Below are 18,650 nucleotides of genomic sequence, written 5' to 3' on the forward strand. Positions count from 1 at the left end.
TTTGTCACTGAGAATCTATTGTATAATACATGGTCACTGGAGAATGTGATGATGGAATTTCTCAGCAGGCCGGCCTTTCCTCCGTATGAATGAGATCTCTTTGCATGGTATTGATGTTTATCTGGTTTTAACTGCAACCTCCAAGTGGAGGAAATAGATAAAGAACTTTACCCTTCTGGATCAGCACTTCAATTTGCTGTTTTATTGCTAAATCTTGAAGCATATATGGGACTGTAGCTATTGTGCCTTGGTGAAAAGAAATCCTCTTCTTCAATCTCTCCTAGATATATCATTCAGTCTCACTCGATCATTGTCGACAGTTCCTAAATCTTGACTTGATGATCTATAATGGATTGCCAAACAAATGTCGATTAGAAACATTTTTCTCCTCACTGGGATGGACCCCCTAGGGTATTCAAGCCTAATCATTCTATAGGCTATCTAATCTAAAATTGCTCAATTGAACTTAATTGGTCCGTTATAATACTCACAAAATAATCACCATATAACAACAACAAACGGTTGTTGATAAACGATGTAGCAAAGCTATCACGGTTAGGATTGAGAGCCATGCGGCCACCATTTTCCATCAGAAAATGTGCACCAAATCGTGCATTTTGGACCAAAATTCTTGTAGGCCAAACTGCTCCTCGTTGGACGCCTGCGACTATGAAAAAATTAAAAAAAAACGCCAAAGAGGTAAGGGTATTTTTAGTTAAATTATTACTTCGCTCTCCAGCGGAATAACTGGGGTTTTCCGACAACGTCGAACTTATATTATTTTCCCCCCCAAATTCGAAAATTCCCCAGTTTCCATACGTCCCCAAAATTTAGGGTTTAAGGTGTCAGTTCTCGCCGGAAATCAGAAGGATAGTGGATCGGAGATGAGCTCCTCCCGGTTGCCTGGAAGCTCGAAGCCCGGGCGGTTGTCCCCGTTCTTCCGCGACCTCGCCTCCCCGATCTCCGCCCACCACCGCGGCGGCCGCTTCGCCACACCCGGCCAGGCTGCCGCCGTGTCCGCCCTCTGGCGGGAGAACTTATCCTCCTCCGACCCCCCTCCGCCTCCCGTCTTCACCCTCGACGACCGCGCCGACTTCTCCCCCGAGCCCGCCCTCGCCGAGCTCCACCCACCCTCGCCGGCGGCCCGGTCCGGCAGTAGGAGCCGGACCCCGCCGCCGCTTTCCCGGGGCGGCAGCGGCTCCTTTTCCCGCTCCCCGTTGCTTTCCTCTCCCTCGGTTTTGAAAATTAGGGCAGAGGTGAATGGATCCGAAGGGAAGCAGGCGGCGCCCCAGAGCCCCGAGAGCTTGAGCTGGATCCACCAAGGCGAGAAGGAGAACGGTTCGCCGGTGGATGGAGTTGTCGAACAGGGGGCCTTGCTCATGCTTCCGCCGCCAAGGGAGGTGACGAGGCCGGAGGCGCAGAAGAGTAGCATCGTGCCCAACGGCGGGCTTAACGAGGAGGCGTGGGTCACTGTTTTTGGGTATGGCTTAACTTTTTTTTTAAAAAAAAAACTCTTTTGGATTCTAGTCTTATTTCAATTGAATGTCAATGTAATAGCATGTTTCATGTTCAGAAATTAGCTTTATTTATATCATTCTTCTGCTGAGATTGACTTGAAATTTAGTATAGATTAAGTACAGCTTGTGATGATAGGAAATGTAGCTATATTTTAAACATTCGCCTGCTGAGGTGGGGTAATTAAGTATTACTTGTGAATATTAGAAGTTTAGCAATGTTTGTGACATTCTTCTGCTGCTATTAAGTATATAACGTAGCTAGATATTAAGTAGGGCTTCTGGTAGAGACTCATATAACCAAGTTAAACTTTAGATGTTGTTGAATGCCTGCTTGGGGGGTTGGAATGGTAGACTTTGAATAGGAATTGTTGATTCCCTCTCTTGATGTAGGCTGTGGTTTCAGAAACTGTTGATACGGGCAAGAGGTTATTCTAGAATTCTATTAGTACCAGTGTGTTGTTCTATGTTGGTGTTTCTAATTCTTTACTAACTACTGTTGTTGGCTATATATTGTTTGATTCAGTAATCTCGGATCTTAAATATCATTGAATTGTATCTGCAAAGACCTTATTGGATGTATGCGTACTAGAACGATATGAATCATCCATTTCAGCAAAAAAAAAGGGGGGGCATGCTTTATTTTCAATTGAGGTCTAGAATTGTCGCACTTGGATGACATTACTTGTTGTGAAAGTTTCATTTTGGTTCTATTGAATGGCGGGTTGTGGTTTGGAGAATATCAGTTTTTCCTCTCAATTAAAATTGGTTTACATCTTCCGTTGTGTCAGACCTTTTATTCATGTTCTTTTCTCAGAGGAATTAGTTGGTTGGCTGTATAATTTAAGAAGACTTTAGTGCATTTTTTAGATATTTACTTTCTTGTGTGCATAATTATGTATCCTCTGATGGCACTTGCAATGTTTAGCTCATGATTTTTTTTAAAGAAAAAAGCCTGGCCTAACTCACCCTTTAAAGGAGTCACATAGAGTCGATCCTATTTTGAGCTAATTTTTTTTTCTTTTCTTGTTCTTGTGTTGTTAATGTAGTCATATCCTTGTTTGTTAATACCCACGTGGATTTCCAGATCCTGGATAACAACAGTGAGATAACTTTATTAGTGCGACCAAATTAAATTCCACATTTCTACTTTTTTCGTGGTTGTGGTGCTGGACATAAGTGCGTGATGGTTGGCTTGATGGTTGAGGTCGAGGGATCTTGCTGTTGTAATTAGTTTCCAAGGGCCATTTAAAATGTCCATCTCTTGAATGACAAAATTATCTAATAGTTGTGAAATGAGATGTTTTACACCTTATTCCAAGAGTAAACCTCTTGAAGATGCTTAACTATTTTGCATTGACTAAATCTTGCAATTACTGTCTGTTAATGTTCTTTTTATTTCGATCCATATTGTTGAATTTAATATTCGATATTTCTTGTTATTTGAATTTATGTTGGGTCTATTATATGTAATGCTACTCTTTTCCCCTTTCCAGCTTCTCCCCTGGTGATACCAACTTGGTAGTACGTGAGCTTGAGAAATGTGGTCCAATACTGAAACATGTCCCTGGTCCAAGGGATGCTAACTGGATGCACATTTTATATCAGGTAATTCTACTGCATTTTGTATATGATACTTGCAGTAGTATATAAGGACCCATAACCTCAACCAAAAAAACTAGTTAGAATGTATTATTTGGGTTCCTTAGCCCTGTGTGAGTATCCAAGATCTACCTAGTGCATAATCGATATGGGACTAGACGCATGCTTGTACAGGCTCTTGCAGTATACATTATAGTCCTTGATGTTATTTATTCTTCACTAGTTGAAACAATTAGCTATAACAACTATGTTTTTTATGCAAACCACTGGTCATTTAAGCCACTTTTACTTGCAAAGCTGCTTTCATGCAGTGAAATAGAGGCATTTGTTTCTTCAATTTACTTTAGCCACACCAAATGCTTAATTGCTTTTCATGCATACTTGCATGCATACATGTATGTATGGAATAGGCATTATCCTTTTTTTGTGCGGTGGTGCTAGACGTGAATTCTTTGTGGATCTCTAGACAGTTTGTAAATTACCCTTAAACTTGCCCATCATTAGATTGTCAAAATCACTTCATATTTTTCCCCATTAAAAAGGTATTGAAAGCATGGAGATGACGTGATTTCTAACTGGGGCCTTTCTCAGTTCCCCCGCCTCTTCATTCTAACCTTGACCAAAGACCAGAGGCTTTCTTGGGTTTGTCTATGTTATATCTGGTTCTATTCTGCAACAAACAATTTGCTATATAAGTGTAGGATTGTCTTCATGTCTCTAAGGGAACAAGTTTGGCTACTTGTGAACAAGGGTGTTGTGATGAGATAGAGTTTGGCACTTATTTTGCACTGCTACAATGTCATGCTCCAATTTACATTTGTAGTAGTTGGAATTCCCAATTTAGATTATTCTACCAGTTTCAGAATTCCATATTAGTGGTTGTAAGTTCTTGTTAAACATTCTGAAACCATTTTATAACATGTTGCTGCTTTTTTGTTGTCAATTCTCAATAAGGATCACGTATCAGGTTCGGATTAGCATTTACAATTAAAACTAAATTCTCTTGGTAATGCCATATTCAACACTGATTAGTTTTTTCTTGTTACTGTTCTTGCCTCTTTTTTCTCTATGAGCAGAACCAGTATGATGCTCAAAAAGCTCTTGCAAAGAATGGGACACAAATAAACAATGTTCTAATAATTGGGGTGAAACCTGTGGACCCTATGCAGTGCCAATTTCTGACTGAGAAGCACAACAGCATAAATCATGGGGGCTTCATGGTTTCATTGCCCTCAAAGTTACATACTGCAACGAGTTCCGCTGCACCAAGTTCTTTGGGATCTCTCCCTCGCCCCTATCATCCACAAACCCGCACCAACGCCGTCAGTGACAGCGGACACCATTCTGCAGGAACGATTGCTTTCCCAGCAAAATCAGTTGTATCAAAAGTCAGGGATTTGATGTTTGGCATATGAGTTGGATAGGTGACAATTCTTTGTTGAGATGTATTTTCAGGTGTTTCTTTTTCTTTGTTGCAGCTACCAGAGTACGTTTAGGCCGCTCGCTGAAGTTAAAATCCTCTTCTTTAGGATGGTCAATGAGGATCATATAATCAAATTGGTTTGCCTTGATTTTTGCCAGTGTTACATACAAACTATGCCTGTTGTCTTCTTCGTATGCTTGGTGAGTTCAAAATGTATGTGGCAGACTTGCAGTGCAACCTCGAAGTATTATAGCAGCTTTCTAGTCTGCCACCCTTGTAGTGTGATGTAATCTGAGTTTATACCAACTGTTAAACAGACCCAGTAGATGAGTTAGCTATATGTTATTTTTACAGACCAAGTGAAACTTGAATTATGATCATGCGGCTCTTTCCCTGAGAATTTCTGGCGTTTAAAAATGTAGAGGCTTCTTGAAAGGATTATATATATGTGCATTACGTGGTTGCATGCGAGTTTGTGCATATTTTTGTCCAATCAACAAGTTTCTCCTACTTCATATAAAGCAAACTTCCATCAAAATAATATAATGAAAACGGTATGGAAAGTTGGAAACTGGACGCTGAGGCCTTTCTCTTGAAAGTATTTGTACTATTATTGCAGTGCCTGGAAGCTTGAACTATTTTAGTGCAAGAATTACCGTAGCGCTATTCTGATCTCCCGGACGCGTTGCAGGGAGCGAAACCCATCTGAATTTTAATGTGCCAAACACCATTCGGTTCTAATCTGTTGCACCATGATATCAAGTTCTCCTCACTCCATATGGGATTTAACTCCACTAGAAACTTCAAAAATAAAAAAATAAAAAAAAAAAAGTCAGTGCGGCTTGCTTATTAGTTTATGCTTTCAACACAGAACTGCAATTGGTAGCATGGTACATTGAGGTACCGCTCTTATCACGGGGTGGAGACCGAATCAATCTATCTATCGAGACTGGATCTCCAAGATGATGTCTTGCTTGCCGCATCTGTTTGAGTACCGGTTGTCCATGAATCTCTCAAATGTAGTGGCTTGAAAATCTTGAGGCTTGGCATCAGTGACAGCTAGTAAAGCAGAATTGTTAAATGAAACAATAATTTGATTATGGCCCTAGTTAAGAACTTAAACCTTTGTGCACCTCGAGGGTTAGCTGCTTTTTTTTCGTATGCATATAAAATCATGGCACTTGTCATTTTTATACTCCCATCCGCCCTCATGTGGCCATGTAATAATATGTTATTCCTCGGAATTGATCTTTCACCACCTAGATTTCCTTTTCTTTTTCTTGATTTGAAGTCAGGAGTTCCTACGATTTCAAAACTTGTAACGAACAGGAGGATACGGATTGGGAACTCGAAATGTTAAGACCTTGGCACGTAAGCGTTCGCTAGAGGCGCCAAGGCAAATAGGTGACGAGATGGTGAACGATCACAACCCGAACGGTTTGCCCAAACGAACGAGCCATACAGAGAAGTTTCAAACACGGGCCTTCCTTCCCAAGGCAGAAATGGACGTCAAGATGGTGAGTCAAAACCTAGAGCTGAGCATTACCATCCCATAAGCAGATGAATTAAGGATCTCCCAAAATTTTTGAAAAAAAATAGATAGGCGAAGTGACGAATAATTGAGGAGCATTGACTCTTGGAAGTTGGGATGTTCTAAATATAGTACCGGGGGTGGTAGAAGTCATGAACTGAGGGACATGGAATCACAGCGGCGACTCAAAGATATAGCATCCCATGGTCCTTTTCAAGCTACATTCGAATCAAGAGCGGCTCAATATATTTGAGGGCCTAAGACAGAACTAACTGAAAAAGATCTTTTTTTCCTTTTTATTTTATCTTTGAGGCCTTTCCTGCAATGGGCCAGTTTAAGGCGAATTTACTAAGAGAGATCTTTTTCCTTTCTGTTTTATCTTTAAGGCTTTCCCTGCGGTGGGCTTTTTTGGGGCTAGGGCCTTAGGCGACCACCCCAGTCGCCTAAGGCTTGGGCGAGCTCTGATTTAAACAAATCTAGTTAGAGATAACTTTAACTAGTGATATTCATCTCTTCACCAACCAACCAGTCAATAAAATATTTTATAATAATATTAATATTATTATATTAACAAAGCATCATATAATAATATTAGTTTCCTTATAGAATAGAAAATAGAATACGCTTTTTTTTCAATGAATTCGAATCTATTTTCTCTTCCTCTATGGCTAAATTCGAATATGGATTCGAAAGGCTTTTTATCCTAGGATAGGGCTGTTTGTTCTTCACTCCTCTATCCTGCTCATGATTTCGGGTATGGTTACCAAGTCAAAAGTCAAAATATTCGAGTTCTTTCACCGTAATATAATAATGTTAATGTCTTGCAATACGAAATATGTAAATAAATTTGTTCTTTTCTCCCCGTCGGGCTTGATAGATGAACTCCAAGAAAAGTAACTCGTAGCTGCATACATAACATGTCAGCAAGGGTTGAGTTATGATATTAAAAACTGTTAAAATAATTTTAAAAATCACATAACAACCTACATCACTCATAATATTTTTTTTTATCACCGTGATTCTGTGTCAACCTATATTAGTTTTCTTTGTTACCATAATGTTGTTAAAGTAATTTTAGAGATCGCATGACAACCTGCATCACCTATAATATTTTTCATTGTTAATGAGATCCTATATCAGCTTATTTAATTTTTTTATGCATGGAGTCTGTACATAGGTATATATAACTCCTGAGATGTACTGAATATGAAAAAACAGATAAATAAAATCACTTCTATCTTTTTCTTTGTTTTTCTCTTCTCCAATTATTTCAACATCGTATCAGCACCACCAATCACGTAACCTATTGTCATCTCTTCCACCTTTGTTGTGGTAGTCATCGTCGCTTGCAAATTCTTTGTGTCTCCTACCTCATTTGGGAGATACCCAAGGCTTCGGCCTTGGTGGCTTTCAAAGCCCCCTTCAAATCTGAAAGAAATCTAGCCTTTTCTTTTTCTTCATCTTTACTACGATCGAGAAGAGATGTCAGCCCTACTTGTGTGGGCGCTACAATAGCCTCTCTTGGCTATGCTCTCGCTTGGGATGGCTCTCTTCCCACACTAGGACCATTTTCCAACGGCGCTATGATGGTGGCGGACCTCGAACATGCCTCCCTCGCAATCCACGCGCGCCTCACGCGCCGGCCAAGCCCATCTCTTCACCTCCGAGCGTCGGAGAAATAGAGAGGGAAGATAGGGAATCCCTAACTCCCAATCTTAAAGAGGGAAGATAGGGAATCCCTAAGTCTCCATCCTCTCTTTGATCTGATTCCACCCCACAAATCTGTCCATTGCTTCAAGTTCTCTACGGATCCTTGGTAGCGTAGTCTATGATCGCCGGTACTTCCTCCTTCACCGAAAAGATCGGCAGCGGCAACGAGCTCGACGACAACGAGACCGAGAAGGCTAACTTGACGTACACCACTGTGGTCATCGTTGCGGTCTTCAAACGCCCGCACCGATCTACTTTGGGACCATCTCAGCGTCCGGCCTCATCCTCCCTATCTTGAACATCGCCGCCGTCGTCGGCTTCCTAAACGTTTCCAGCGGCTCCCCTCACTTCAGGATTGACACCTACCCCGCCGCGGGGCGTTTTCCTTCGCTAGTCTTGGACGGCTTGACAGAGCCCTCCCGCTGCTTCCCCGGTTGATCCATCCAGGTCCCTCTGTCGTTCGATTTGGGGTTCTCTCAATCGTAGAAGCCGTTGTTTCTTCGTTCTCTTCTCGATTTCTCCGATTTAAGTGCTGGTTCAGAGGATCCTCGGATGCGCCATGGCTACAGGCGATTCTGCTCGAGCGATGGCGATCTAGCAAGCGCGAGTTCCAATCCTCCACAGCCTCGTCGGACGAGGACATGTCGACGCCATTGGAGATGAGGAAGTTAAGCTCTCCGAGCACCCGTTTCCGGTGCTCCTGTTCTTCCATGTCGGTAACCTCCTCCATAGCCTCGTCGAGCGAGGACACGTCGGCGCCATCGAAGATGAGGGAGTTAAGCTCCTTGAGCATCCGCTTCTGGTGCTCCTATTCCTCCATATCGCTGACCTCCTCCACAGTCTCGTCGGGCGAGAACACGCTGGCGCCACCGAAGATAAGGAAGTTAAGCTCCTTAAACACCCGCTTCCGGTGGTTCTATTCCTCTGTGTCGATGACCTCCTCCATACCGTGTCGGGCGAGGACATGCCGGTGCCACTAGAGATGCGGGAATTAAACTCCCTAAGCACCCACTTTCGATGCTCCTATTCCTCCATGTCGGGCAAGGACACGCCGACACCACCGAAGATGAGAGAGTTAAGCACCTTGAGCACCCACTTCCGATTCTCTTATTCCTCCATCGAGGCGGCAGGCGACACCACTCAAGAGAAGCCCTAGAGGTTGGTGGTGGTGGCCATGAAGGCCTCCATCAGAGGCGTTGTCGTCAGTCTACAAGTTCATCTAAGGCGCGGTAGTGCTCAAACTCCGTCACATCAAGAACCGGCTGGCAGGGTAACTGCGGTATCCTCAACTCCGAGACGGGACCAAAGCTACCTTGGGCTTCTTCATCATCAAGTTTGAGGTCTCTTACTCTTCTTTCATTGTGCTTTTATCTACAAGCATCGTTGAGCTTCAATTGCCTTTTCTCTGAGATCTATCCTCGCTGCAATCTTTGTTTCTCGCTGCCACATCATCAAGCAAGCCAATCAACCATATCGACAGACATCATATAAAATTCTGAAAATATGAGGAACCAATCAGCAATGAATCAAAAACAAGAAAACAAATTAAACCAAGAAAACTAAAACGAGGCACAGAACAACCCCTTTGCCGGGCATTTTGTGAGTCTTAGACCTAATTTAAGCACAAATATAAGACCATCCAAGCATATGCTTTGCTATTAAAGATAAGATGTATAAGACCTGGTATTCACCTTGTAGCAGAATCAATCCTTGTTCCAGAGATTATGAGAAGGGAGAACCTCTTTGAGAACAAATAAGATTGGTAAATGTTATAGCCAATCATGGCAAAAGTTCAAGCATTCAAGAACAATTAAGCTAGGGACAAAGATCTGATATACTAAAAAAACAAAACATAAAAAAAAAAAAATCGTCCAGACTTGAGAATAAATTTACATATCTAGTAGTAGGGGAGGGGAAAAAAGAATGTAAAAATTACTGGTATAGATCTTTTCATGCAAAGAGAAACAACGAAGAAAAAATTGTCCAAACGATTCTAAAAGCACCGCAAAGCAAGGAACACCAACCATGGATTTTCAAGGCACTGTTATCTGCATAACAGTGATAGTCTTCGGAAGGTACAATGAATTGAGAAGGGAGAGAGCTGTGAAATCGGGTGTGGGGTGCAGAAGAATCCATAAATATATGGAATCCAATCACCTTCCAACGACTCCCACCTAAAAATGGCTGCAACTGGTTGCCCATGAGGGCAGTTCACGCAAGTAACCCCACCATCATCAAAGATAGGAAGAGGAGAGATAAGGGGCTTAATTACTAATGGTTCCATGGCATGCAAAGATACCATAAACAGAATCATATGATTGTGGCTTATCATCACCACCTGTTAACAAGCATACATACAGAACGTAAATAGTGATGGGAGAGCAAAAGGTCGCCCAGATTTACCTACTTTCCAGCATTGTGCTATGAGAAAGATGAGAAACCCACCTACACAGCAAATGGGAACAAATGGCAGAAACTGATTGCCTGCCACACAGCAGATAATTAAATATTCATCTCACTATATCCAATCAGAATAAAGAATTACAGCACACAGCTTAGCAAATTCATACAATGGACACAGTCATTCAGTGTCGAAGAAAATAAGTTTCTATATAATCAAAACTAGAGAAATAGTCTACAAATATTCACCCATAAAAATTGAGAAAACTAAAAAAATGAATGAAGATGCATTTGCATATAACAAGATTTAGAACCAAAAACCAGGATATGTATGTTCGAGCATATATGTGGATAGATAAAAAAAATTTCACATGCCCATGTATTTTATATGCATATAGAAAAGAGTGCAGAATGGCTGGAATTTATGGAAGAGCTGCTGTCTAACTTTCCTAGTGTAAACACATTCTAGTAAATATGCCCTCCATGGTTGCTCCCTGATAAATAATTAAGAGAAAGAGGAAACATGCACATAGACAAAAATGGGAAGTAAGTTCACCATATTAATACCTAACAGCACTGATAGATAAGATCATAGTCAAGCATCCCAAGCTCTTTTTTCTTTTTGAATAAACAACATGCATCATACATGACCAACAACAGTGCAAGTCCAGGTATACTTACGTATGCATGTGTGCGCGATTTTTGTTCATGTATATTTACAATGCCCGTATGTAGGCATAAGATGTGTGCTAAACCAATCTTTTAAAACATATTAAAAAATATAACAAAGGGGTATGTAATCTGGAACAATCAAAAAATGTGAAAGTTATTGCTGGAGTTTTGGTTTCGGAGTATTACATGCAAACTACACATCTTCTACTGGGAAATTACATTCAGAACATCTAATTATCACCTCAGTAATCTAAAAACTGATAATAACAGAATCATGGCCTGACAAATAAGGCTCACTCCTATACAAATGATCACTAGTTTTAGACTGGAAAGAAGGGGAAAGAAAAAAGGATATTGATACCACCCTCCAACTCCAGCACCAAGAAGGTGCAATGGGTTAATAATAAGAGAATTACTGTTTTAGAAGAGGGGAAAGCCTTTCACGCAATCATCATCATGACCACCACAAAACATATGCATCTAAAAGTTGCTGGAGGAAAAGGCTTTGACATTAAAAAAAAAAAAAAAAAAATTGATAAAGAATAGAGTACAATAATTAACAAACAATAAAAAGGAGGCAAAAAAATGGCTTGTTTGGTACAATTTACCAGAAATCTTGTGCCATCTCCAAATTAATACTACATTTTATTTCCACCTTGACCCCAAAAAAATTGGGGCATAATACTACAAAATATAGAATAAGTATAAGTTCTCAAAAATAAAAAAAAGTTTACATTTTTGTTTGAGACATCCATTAAGGATATGTGGAAAATGATTACATGAATGAATGATTTCAGTAGACAAGAAATGCTGATATGTTTAAGAGGAAAGGGTATTTCATGGATGGTGTCAGCCCACGGAGTACATGTCAAATCCAAACAGGTTGTATAAAAAGCAGGTTTTTAAAGCACAGAAGCATAAAAGCAAGCAACTTACTACTATCATTGCAGAGTTAAGTAGAAAGATTAAGGGAAAAAAAAAGTAGAAATTTTTATAGGTTCCTACAACTCCAGAATAGAGGCTAAAAAGAATAGTGAGTCACAAGTCCACTCAGCCCCTAAGTAAGCCATGTTAGAAGAGCAATGCTAGAGAAAGCAGCTCAGGAACCAAGTAGTTACTGCAAAATAGAATTTGGTCTGGAGCATAGCATTGGAGACTTTTCAGATTGTCTTTTCATAATATTGATGCTCGAAAGAAGAAGGAAAAGACTACAAGATTAAAAGGAAGGCAATGCAAGATTAAAACTATCATTACATGGGAAAAACAACTTGAGTAAAAAAGAAGAAAAGAGTCAGAATTCAGAACACTGTGGAACCATAATAACAAGCAAATATTCTAACTTTCAATAAAAAAATCAAAAAAAAAAATATTAAGGACTCAGGTTCTCAGAAGCCTAGCTACTATTGATGCAGTCCCCATCCCTGATCATTCATCAGCCTCCAAACCTATGAATTTTTGTAGAGCCACACGGGACCAGCTCATCATACAAAATTGATTCTAGAAAAGAAGTTAAAAGCATTGAAATGTAGAATCTTCAAAAAGAAAATAAACAGAAATTAAAAAAGTGAAGGGGAAGAAAAAAAGGAGGCTCAGGTTCACTGTTTAATCCAGCATTGTATAATTACTTCGAATACCCTCTACAGAATTAAACCAAATCAGCTGTGATCAGTTGCCTGCTAAACAGTAGTAGGCCATCCATGATCGCCTTGCCATTTGGAATTAACTGTTTTCGGATTCACAATGCCACAAACCCTCTGCCCAGATTCATTACAGCCTCTTCTACTAAAGCAATAGAAAAGAAAAGACTAAAGAGAAAGGAGGAGAGCAAGAGGCAGAACATCACAGCATTTACCCACTGGAAGTAGCAAGAAGAAAAGGAAGAAAGAGAAGAATGGTGGACGCAAACTAGGAGGCTCAGAGGAATTCTTGAATCGATGGAACCAAATGATCTCCCTTCTCTGCTCCTCCGGCCGGCAACCTCTCCATCTCATGATGGCTGCAGATGGGTTGCCTGCAGAACAAAAGAACTTCAGAGCTACCTGGCCTGTTATTTAAGAAGAGTACACAAGCAGAGAGACGAGAGATGGGGGTTGATCTTAATGACATTGCTAAACCAACAAATGAGAAAAACACTTACATGCTTCCCATCATCGCCTCATTACACTATGATAAATTACTTCATTTATTTTTCAATAGAGGCAAGCTAGAATAAATGTTGCAAAAGATCCAGGAATGTGGCTTCAGGCATTTTCTCTAGTTATTTTATGACGGCGATCTTTTTTATGAAACAAATTCAAATGGAAGTGGATTGTGAGAGGATTTTAATGTTTTATAGAAGACAGCCATTCCCATACTTGATTATATTAATTAAAAATCTTCCTATTAGTCTTTTTTCCATCTCTTCCTGGAACTAAAGAATCGATTAGAAATTTACTAGATATCTATTCCATTTGGGTTGTATAGAAATTTATGCCATAGCCATGATGCACTCGGCTTAAAAAATACAGGGGATTTGGTTCAGGTTTCTGAAGCATAAAAGCATACAAAGCAAATTCTCACCATCTCTATAGATCTAAGTAAAAAGATAAACAAATATAAAAAAAAGAATTCTTAGATAATAAAGAGTTGTATTGAAGAGGTTAAGAGCATCATTAATGGAGTGTCAAAGTCGAGAACCTTTTCATTGGTGCCATCAAAAATTCTGTTTGAGCTTTTAAAATTCTGCTGCATAAGGGAGGTTTAAACTATAACCAAAAAAATTGAAGAATCTCCAATACTCCACCAACCACCAAGTAATCTGTATCTAATAATGACACTGCCAGGAAAACCAATTTACCGGACATCACTGCTACAGGTCTCATGCATAGGATTTTTCATTTTACATTTGAGATTTTCTAATGTTATCTTTCAACGTGGGAAAAGGAGTAGTAACAGAAAAAAGCAGAAAAGTAAAAGGAAAAAGGGAACTCAGATGAGACCAAAACCCCTGTGACCTGCAAAAAGGAAAAACTCACGTAAAAAGGATGAGTCAAGGGAACAACATGAAGAAAACCCACACTAGCTATTTATTTAGATCAACAGGGCATCAAGATACTTCAGGAGTTGAACTTTGATGTTTCATTGGACCGATAGCCAGTTTTCACTTTCTTACTAGGATTCAGCAGCCAAAATTTAAAGAGAGTTTAAAATATACTAAAGTAAAAAGGTTTTAGTCACTTATCCCTCCAATCCTTCAGACAACACCATATCAGATAAAATTCTGAAAATCTGAGGAACCAAGCAGCAGAGAAACAAAAACAAGAAAACAAATTAAAAAATAGAAAAGTAAATGGAGGCATAGAACCACCATTTTTTCAGGCATTCTTTACGTCTTTGACTATTTGCAAGCAGCTGCAACTGGTTGTGTGAGAAACAGCAGAACATCCAAGCTTCCATTGTGTTAAAGATAGGGGTATAAGACCTTGTTGTTTCCACTTTGTAGCAGAATCAATCCTTGTCCCATAGATCATGAGAAGCGAGAACTTCTTAAGGAGAAAAAATATTTTGACAAATGTTATAGCCAACCATAGTCGCAAATTCAGCATTCAGTAACACAATTAAGCTGGGGGCAAAGATTTAGTATACTAAAAATACAAATCATAAAAAGAATTTGTCTGGACTTGATAGCAAATTTTAGATAACTAGATTTACAGGAGGACAAAAAAACAATGTAAAGTTATTGGTGTATGTGTATCTCTGCTCATGCAGAGAGATATATTAAAGAAAAAATTGCCCAAACTCTTCCAAAAGCCTCATTTCACAAGGAACACCCCAACCATAGACCTCTGAGGCACCTTTATCTTCATATATATAATGAACTTGAGAAGGGAGAGAGAGCTGTAAATTAGAGTTTGAGGCTCAGATAAATCCATATATCTATCAAATCCCATCACCTACCAATTACCACATAACAATGGCAGTAGTCAGCCATGCAAGTAACCCCGCCATCATTAGACAGGAGAGGAAGAGGAGAAGTGATAGGGATAAATTGGTAATGGTCTAATGTTCCATGGCATGCAAAGATGCTATAGACTGAATCACATGATTATGGCTTACCATCATCACCTGAGTAGTGATAGAGAGAAAAAGGAGGTGCTTGCATTTGCCTATTTTCTGACATTATGCTATGAGAAAGATGAGAAACACTTCTACACAACAGATGGGAGCAAATGACAGAAACTGATTGCCTACCACAGAGAAGATAACTAAATATTCATCTCACCATATCCAACCAGAATATTGAAATGACAGCACAATTTACCAAATCCATACGAGTTACAGTCATCCAGATTACAGCAAAATAAATTACTAAATAATCGAAACTAAAGAAATAGTATAAAAATATTCGCCCATAAAAAGTTGGGAAAACTAAAAAAAAATTGAATAAAGATGCATTCAAATATAACAAGATTTAGAATCTATTCAGAGCTGTGTCCCACTTCATTAATGTAACTACATTCTTCTTTTAGTAAATATGCCCATCAATGGTTGCTCCCAGATAAATAGTTAAGAGAAAGGGGGAAAATGCACAAAGGCAAAAAAAGGAAGCAGGTTCAAAATATTAACACCTAGCAATGGTAATAGATGAGATTATAGTCATGCATTGCATGCATCAGATTGTCCTTCCTCTTGAACACACAACATGCATCATACATGAGCAACAATTATGCATGTATAAAGAAATTTACTTATGCATGTGCACATGCATGTATTTGCAACTTTTTGTTCATAAGGATTTACAATGCATGTATGTAGGTATAAGATGTGTACTAAGCCAATTTTCTAAAACATATTAAAAATATACAACAAAGCGGTATATAATCTGAATCAATAAAAAAAATGGAAGTTATAGCTCGAGTTTTGGTTTCAGTGGAGAGAATTACATGCAAACTATACATCTCCCAGCAAAATATATTCAGAAAATCTCATCATCACCTCAGTAATATGAGAAAAGCAATGATAACAGAATCATAGCTTGACCAATAAGCCTCAACCCTCCTTCACAAATTATCACTCATTTTAGATTGGAAAGAAGGGGAAAAGGAAAGAATATAGATACCACCCTCCACCTCCACCACCAAGAAGAACCCATGGGTTAATAGCCAGAGAATTAGTGTTTTAGAAGAGAAGGCAGCCTTTCACGTGACCATCATCATGACCACCACAAAACATATGCTTCTAAAAGTTGCTAGAGGAAATGGCCTTGGCATTCTTAAAATATTGTTTTTGATAAAAGAATAAAATATAATATTCTACAACAACGAAAAGGAGCATAAAAATGGCATGTGGAGTTGAGCAGGAGGAAGGGCTTAATCGGTCCCATTTACTAGAAATCTTGTGCCATCTCCAATAGGTTGCAGCAGTAGACTGCAGAACAACAAAGCTTCCAAATTGCAAATAACACAACTTTTTCCATTTTATTTCCACCTTGACTCCAACTAATTGGCACATAACACCACAAAATACAAAGTAAGTATAAATTACCAGATATTTAAAAAACAAAAATATTACATTTTTGTTCGAGATAGCTACTAAGAATATGTGGCAAATAATTACATAAGCGAATGATTTCAGCAGACAAGAAATGCTGATATATTTACGTGAGAACCCCGGCGGGCGTATGTTTAGTCCCACATCGATTATTCGCGGGGTGGATCTTGAGTGCTTATACAGGATCAAGGAACCCAAATAATACCTTCCGGCTAGCCATTTTGAGTGAGATCCTACGTTACTACAAATAGTGTCAGAGCAGACCCAGCTCATAACCTATGTGGATTAGGAGACACTACAGTACGAATCTATTGGGGCTGACCACGGGCCGATCGTGATGCTTGTAATTAGATTTGAATGAATTTGAACCCTTAGCCTGACAAAGGCGTCAGAGCTTAAACAGGATAAAGTATGTAAGGATCCGTGCGGGCGTGTGTTTAGTCCTAGATCGGTTATTTGAGGTCCTAGGTTGTTACTTTTTAAGAGGAAGGCATATTTCATGGATCTTGTTAGCCAACATGTTACACATCAAATCCAAGCAAGTTACATAAAAGGCAGGTCCTTTAAGCACTGAAGCATATGAACAAAGCAAATTACCACTACATCTGCAGAGTTAAGAAGGAAGATTAAGAAAAAAAATAAAAGCAGATAAAGAAGCAGCATAAATAATTGAACGGTTGTATTTATTTTTAATGAGATTAAGGACATCATGGAGGAAGAGTTGAAGTGGGTGACCTTACCTACTACCAACTCCAGAGGAATTTCTAGAGGGTCCTGGAACTCCTTCATACGGGCTTGAAAAAATACTGCAACGCGAAGTTGTCACAAAGCCCAGTCAGCCCCTAAGAAAGCCATATTAGAAGAGCAACGCCAGAGAAACCAGCTCATGGAACCAGGTAGCTACGGCGAAATAGAATTTTCTGGCTATCTTTTCGCCATATTGACGCTCAAATGAAGAAGGACAAGACTAAAAAATAATGGAGCAAAAGGAAGCCAATAGAAGATCAAAACCCTTGTTACATGGGTTAAAAATAACCTAAGTAAAAAAACAAGAAGAAAAAAATAGAGCCAAGATCGAGAACAATGTGCGACCCTAATAGCAAGCAAATATTCCCTGATTTTCGAAAACGAATTCTCTAAAAAAAAATATTTAGCATTTGAGGGTTTCTCGGAACCCTAGAGAATATTGATGCAGTCCGTCTCTGATGATTCATCGGCCTCCAAAATCTATAAATTGTTGAGGAGCCACAAGAACAACTCTCCAAAAATATGACAAAGAAGCGTTGAAAAATTGAAACTTGGGAAATAAAAAGAACAGAAATTAGAAAAAGTGAAGATGTTAAAAGGAAAAAGGAGGCTCAGATTCACCATTTAATCCTGCATTGTAACGTTACTTCGGGTATTCTCTACAACTAAACCAAATCGGCTGCGAACGGTTGCCTGCTAAACAGCACCAGGCCATCCAAGATCGCCTTGCCGTTTGGAATTAACCATTTTCCGCTTCATTATGCCGCAAACCCTCTGCCCGGAGTCATCACAGCCTCCTTATAAAGCAATAGAAAAGAAAAGAAAAGAAAAGAAAAGAAAAGAAAAGAACAAAAGAGAAGGGATAAGAGCCAGAGGCAGAACAACACGGCCTTCACCTCCTGGAAGAGCAAGAAGAAGAAAAAGGAGAACGATAAGAATAGTAGAAGCAAACAGGGAGGCTCAGACGAATCTTGAATCGATGGGACCCAAAGATCTCCCCTTCTCCTCTCCTCCAGTCGAGGACCTCTCCATCTCAAGATGGCTGCAGATCGGTTGCCTGCGGAACATCAGAACCCCCAGAGCTGTTGAATTAAATTAAATATTATTGATTTATCAATTATATTTGCGCTTCTAGGCTAACAAGGGCTGCCTCGCCTATCGTTCAAGAAGAGAGAAGACAACCGGAGGAGAGGAGAGATGGGGGTTGGTTTTAACAAAGACCAACGCTAAAGAACAAGAACTACACTAACAATTTGCCCACCATCTCCAAGAAGATTGCGTTGAGTAGGAGTAGGAGTAGGAGAAGACGAAGAAGAAAGCCAAGAAGAGAGAAAAAGGGAACAGTTCTCGAAGCTCTTGAAGCTAAAAACGCTCGCTTACCGATCGACCGAACCCCAAGAAGATGAGAAATTATACCCTACACTGCATGCACCACGAGAGACCCAAGAAAACGGAGGGAGAAATAAGCGGTCAGCCGCGCTGCTGCCCTTTATTTAAGCTACCAGCCATTGTCTATGGATCA

General features: G+C 39.7%; 1 protein-coding gene and 1 long non-coding RNA gene across 4 annotated transcripts; one reads left to right on the forward strand and one right to left on the reverse strand.

Annotated features, from left to right (window-relative positions):
- Positions 1-87: 87 nt before the first annotated feature.
- LOC113463439 (nuclear pore complex protein NUP35-like) lies at positions 88-4,531 on the forward strand. The gene is made up of 4 exons (XM_088707661.1): positions 88-699; positions 811-1,480; positions 3,011-3,122; positions 4,193-4,531. The coding sequence occupies exons 1-4, from the start codon at positions 597-599 to the stop codon at positions 4,529-4,531; spliced, it is 1,224 nt and encodes a 407-aa protein (XP_088563787.1). The 5' UTR covers positions 88-596.
- Positions 2,932-18,598, reverse strand: LOC103717850 (uncharacterized). 3 transcript variants are annotated; one of them, XR_015971550.1, is made up of 3 exons: positions 17,122-18,598; positions 5,444-12,863; positions 2,932-5,340 (listed from the first exon to the last, which is right to left on the reverse strand). It is a non-coding gene; the product is annotated as an uncharacterized LOC103717850 (long non-coding RNA). The 3 variants fall into 3 exon arrangements; XR_015971549.1 differs by having other exon boundaries at positions 5,434-12,863; XR_005511401.2 differs by lacking the exon at positions 2,932-5,340 and having other exon boundaries at positions 9,548-10,118; positions 10,226-12,863; positions 17,122-18,589.
- Positions 18,599-18,650: the final 52 nt, after the last annotated feature.

Source organism: Phoenix dactylifera, chromosome 1, assembly GCF_051530095.1.
Source record: "Phoenix dactylifera cultivar Ajwa chromosome 1, Ajwa_hap1_PhDact_Kaust_v1.1, whole genome shotgun sequence".
NCBI lineage: Eukaryota > Viridiplantae > Streptophyta > Magnoliopsida > Arecales > Arecaceae > Phoenix > Phoenix dactylifera.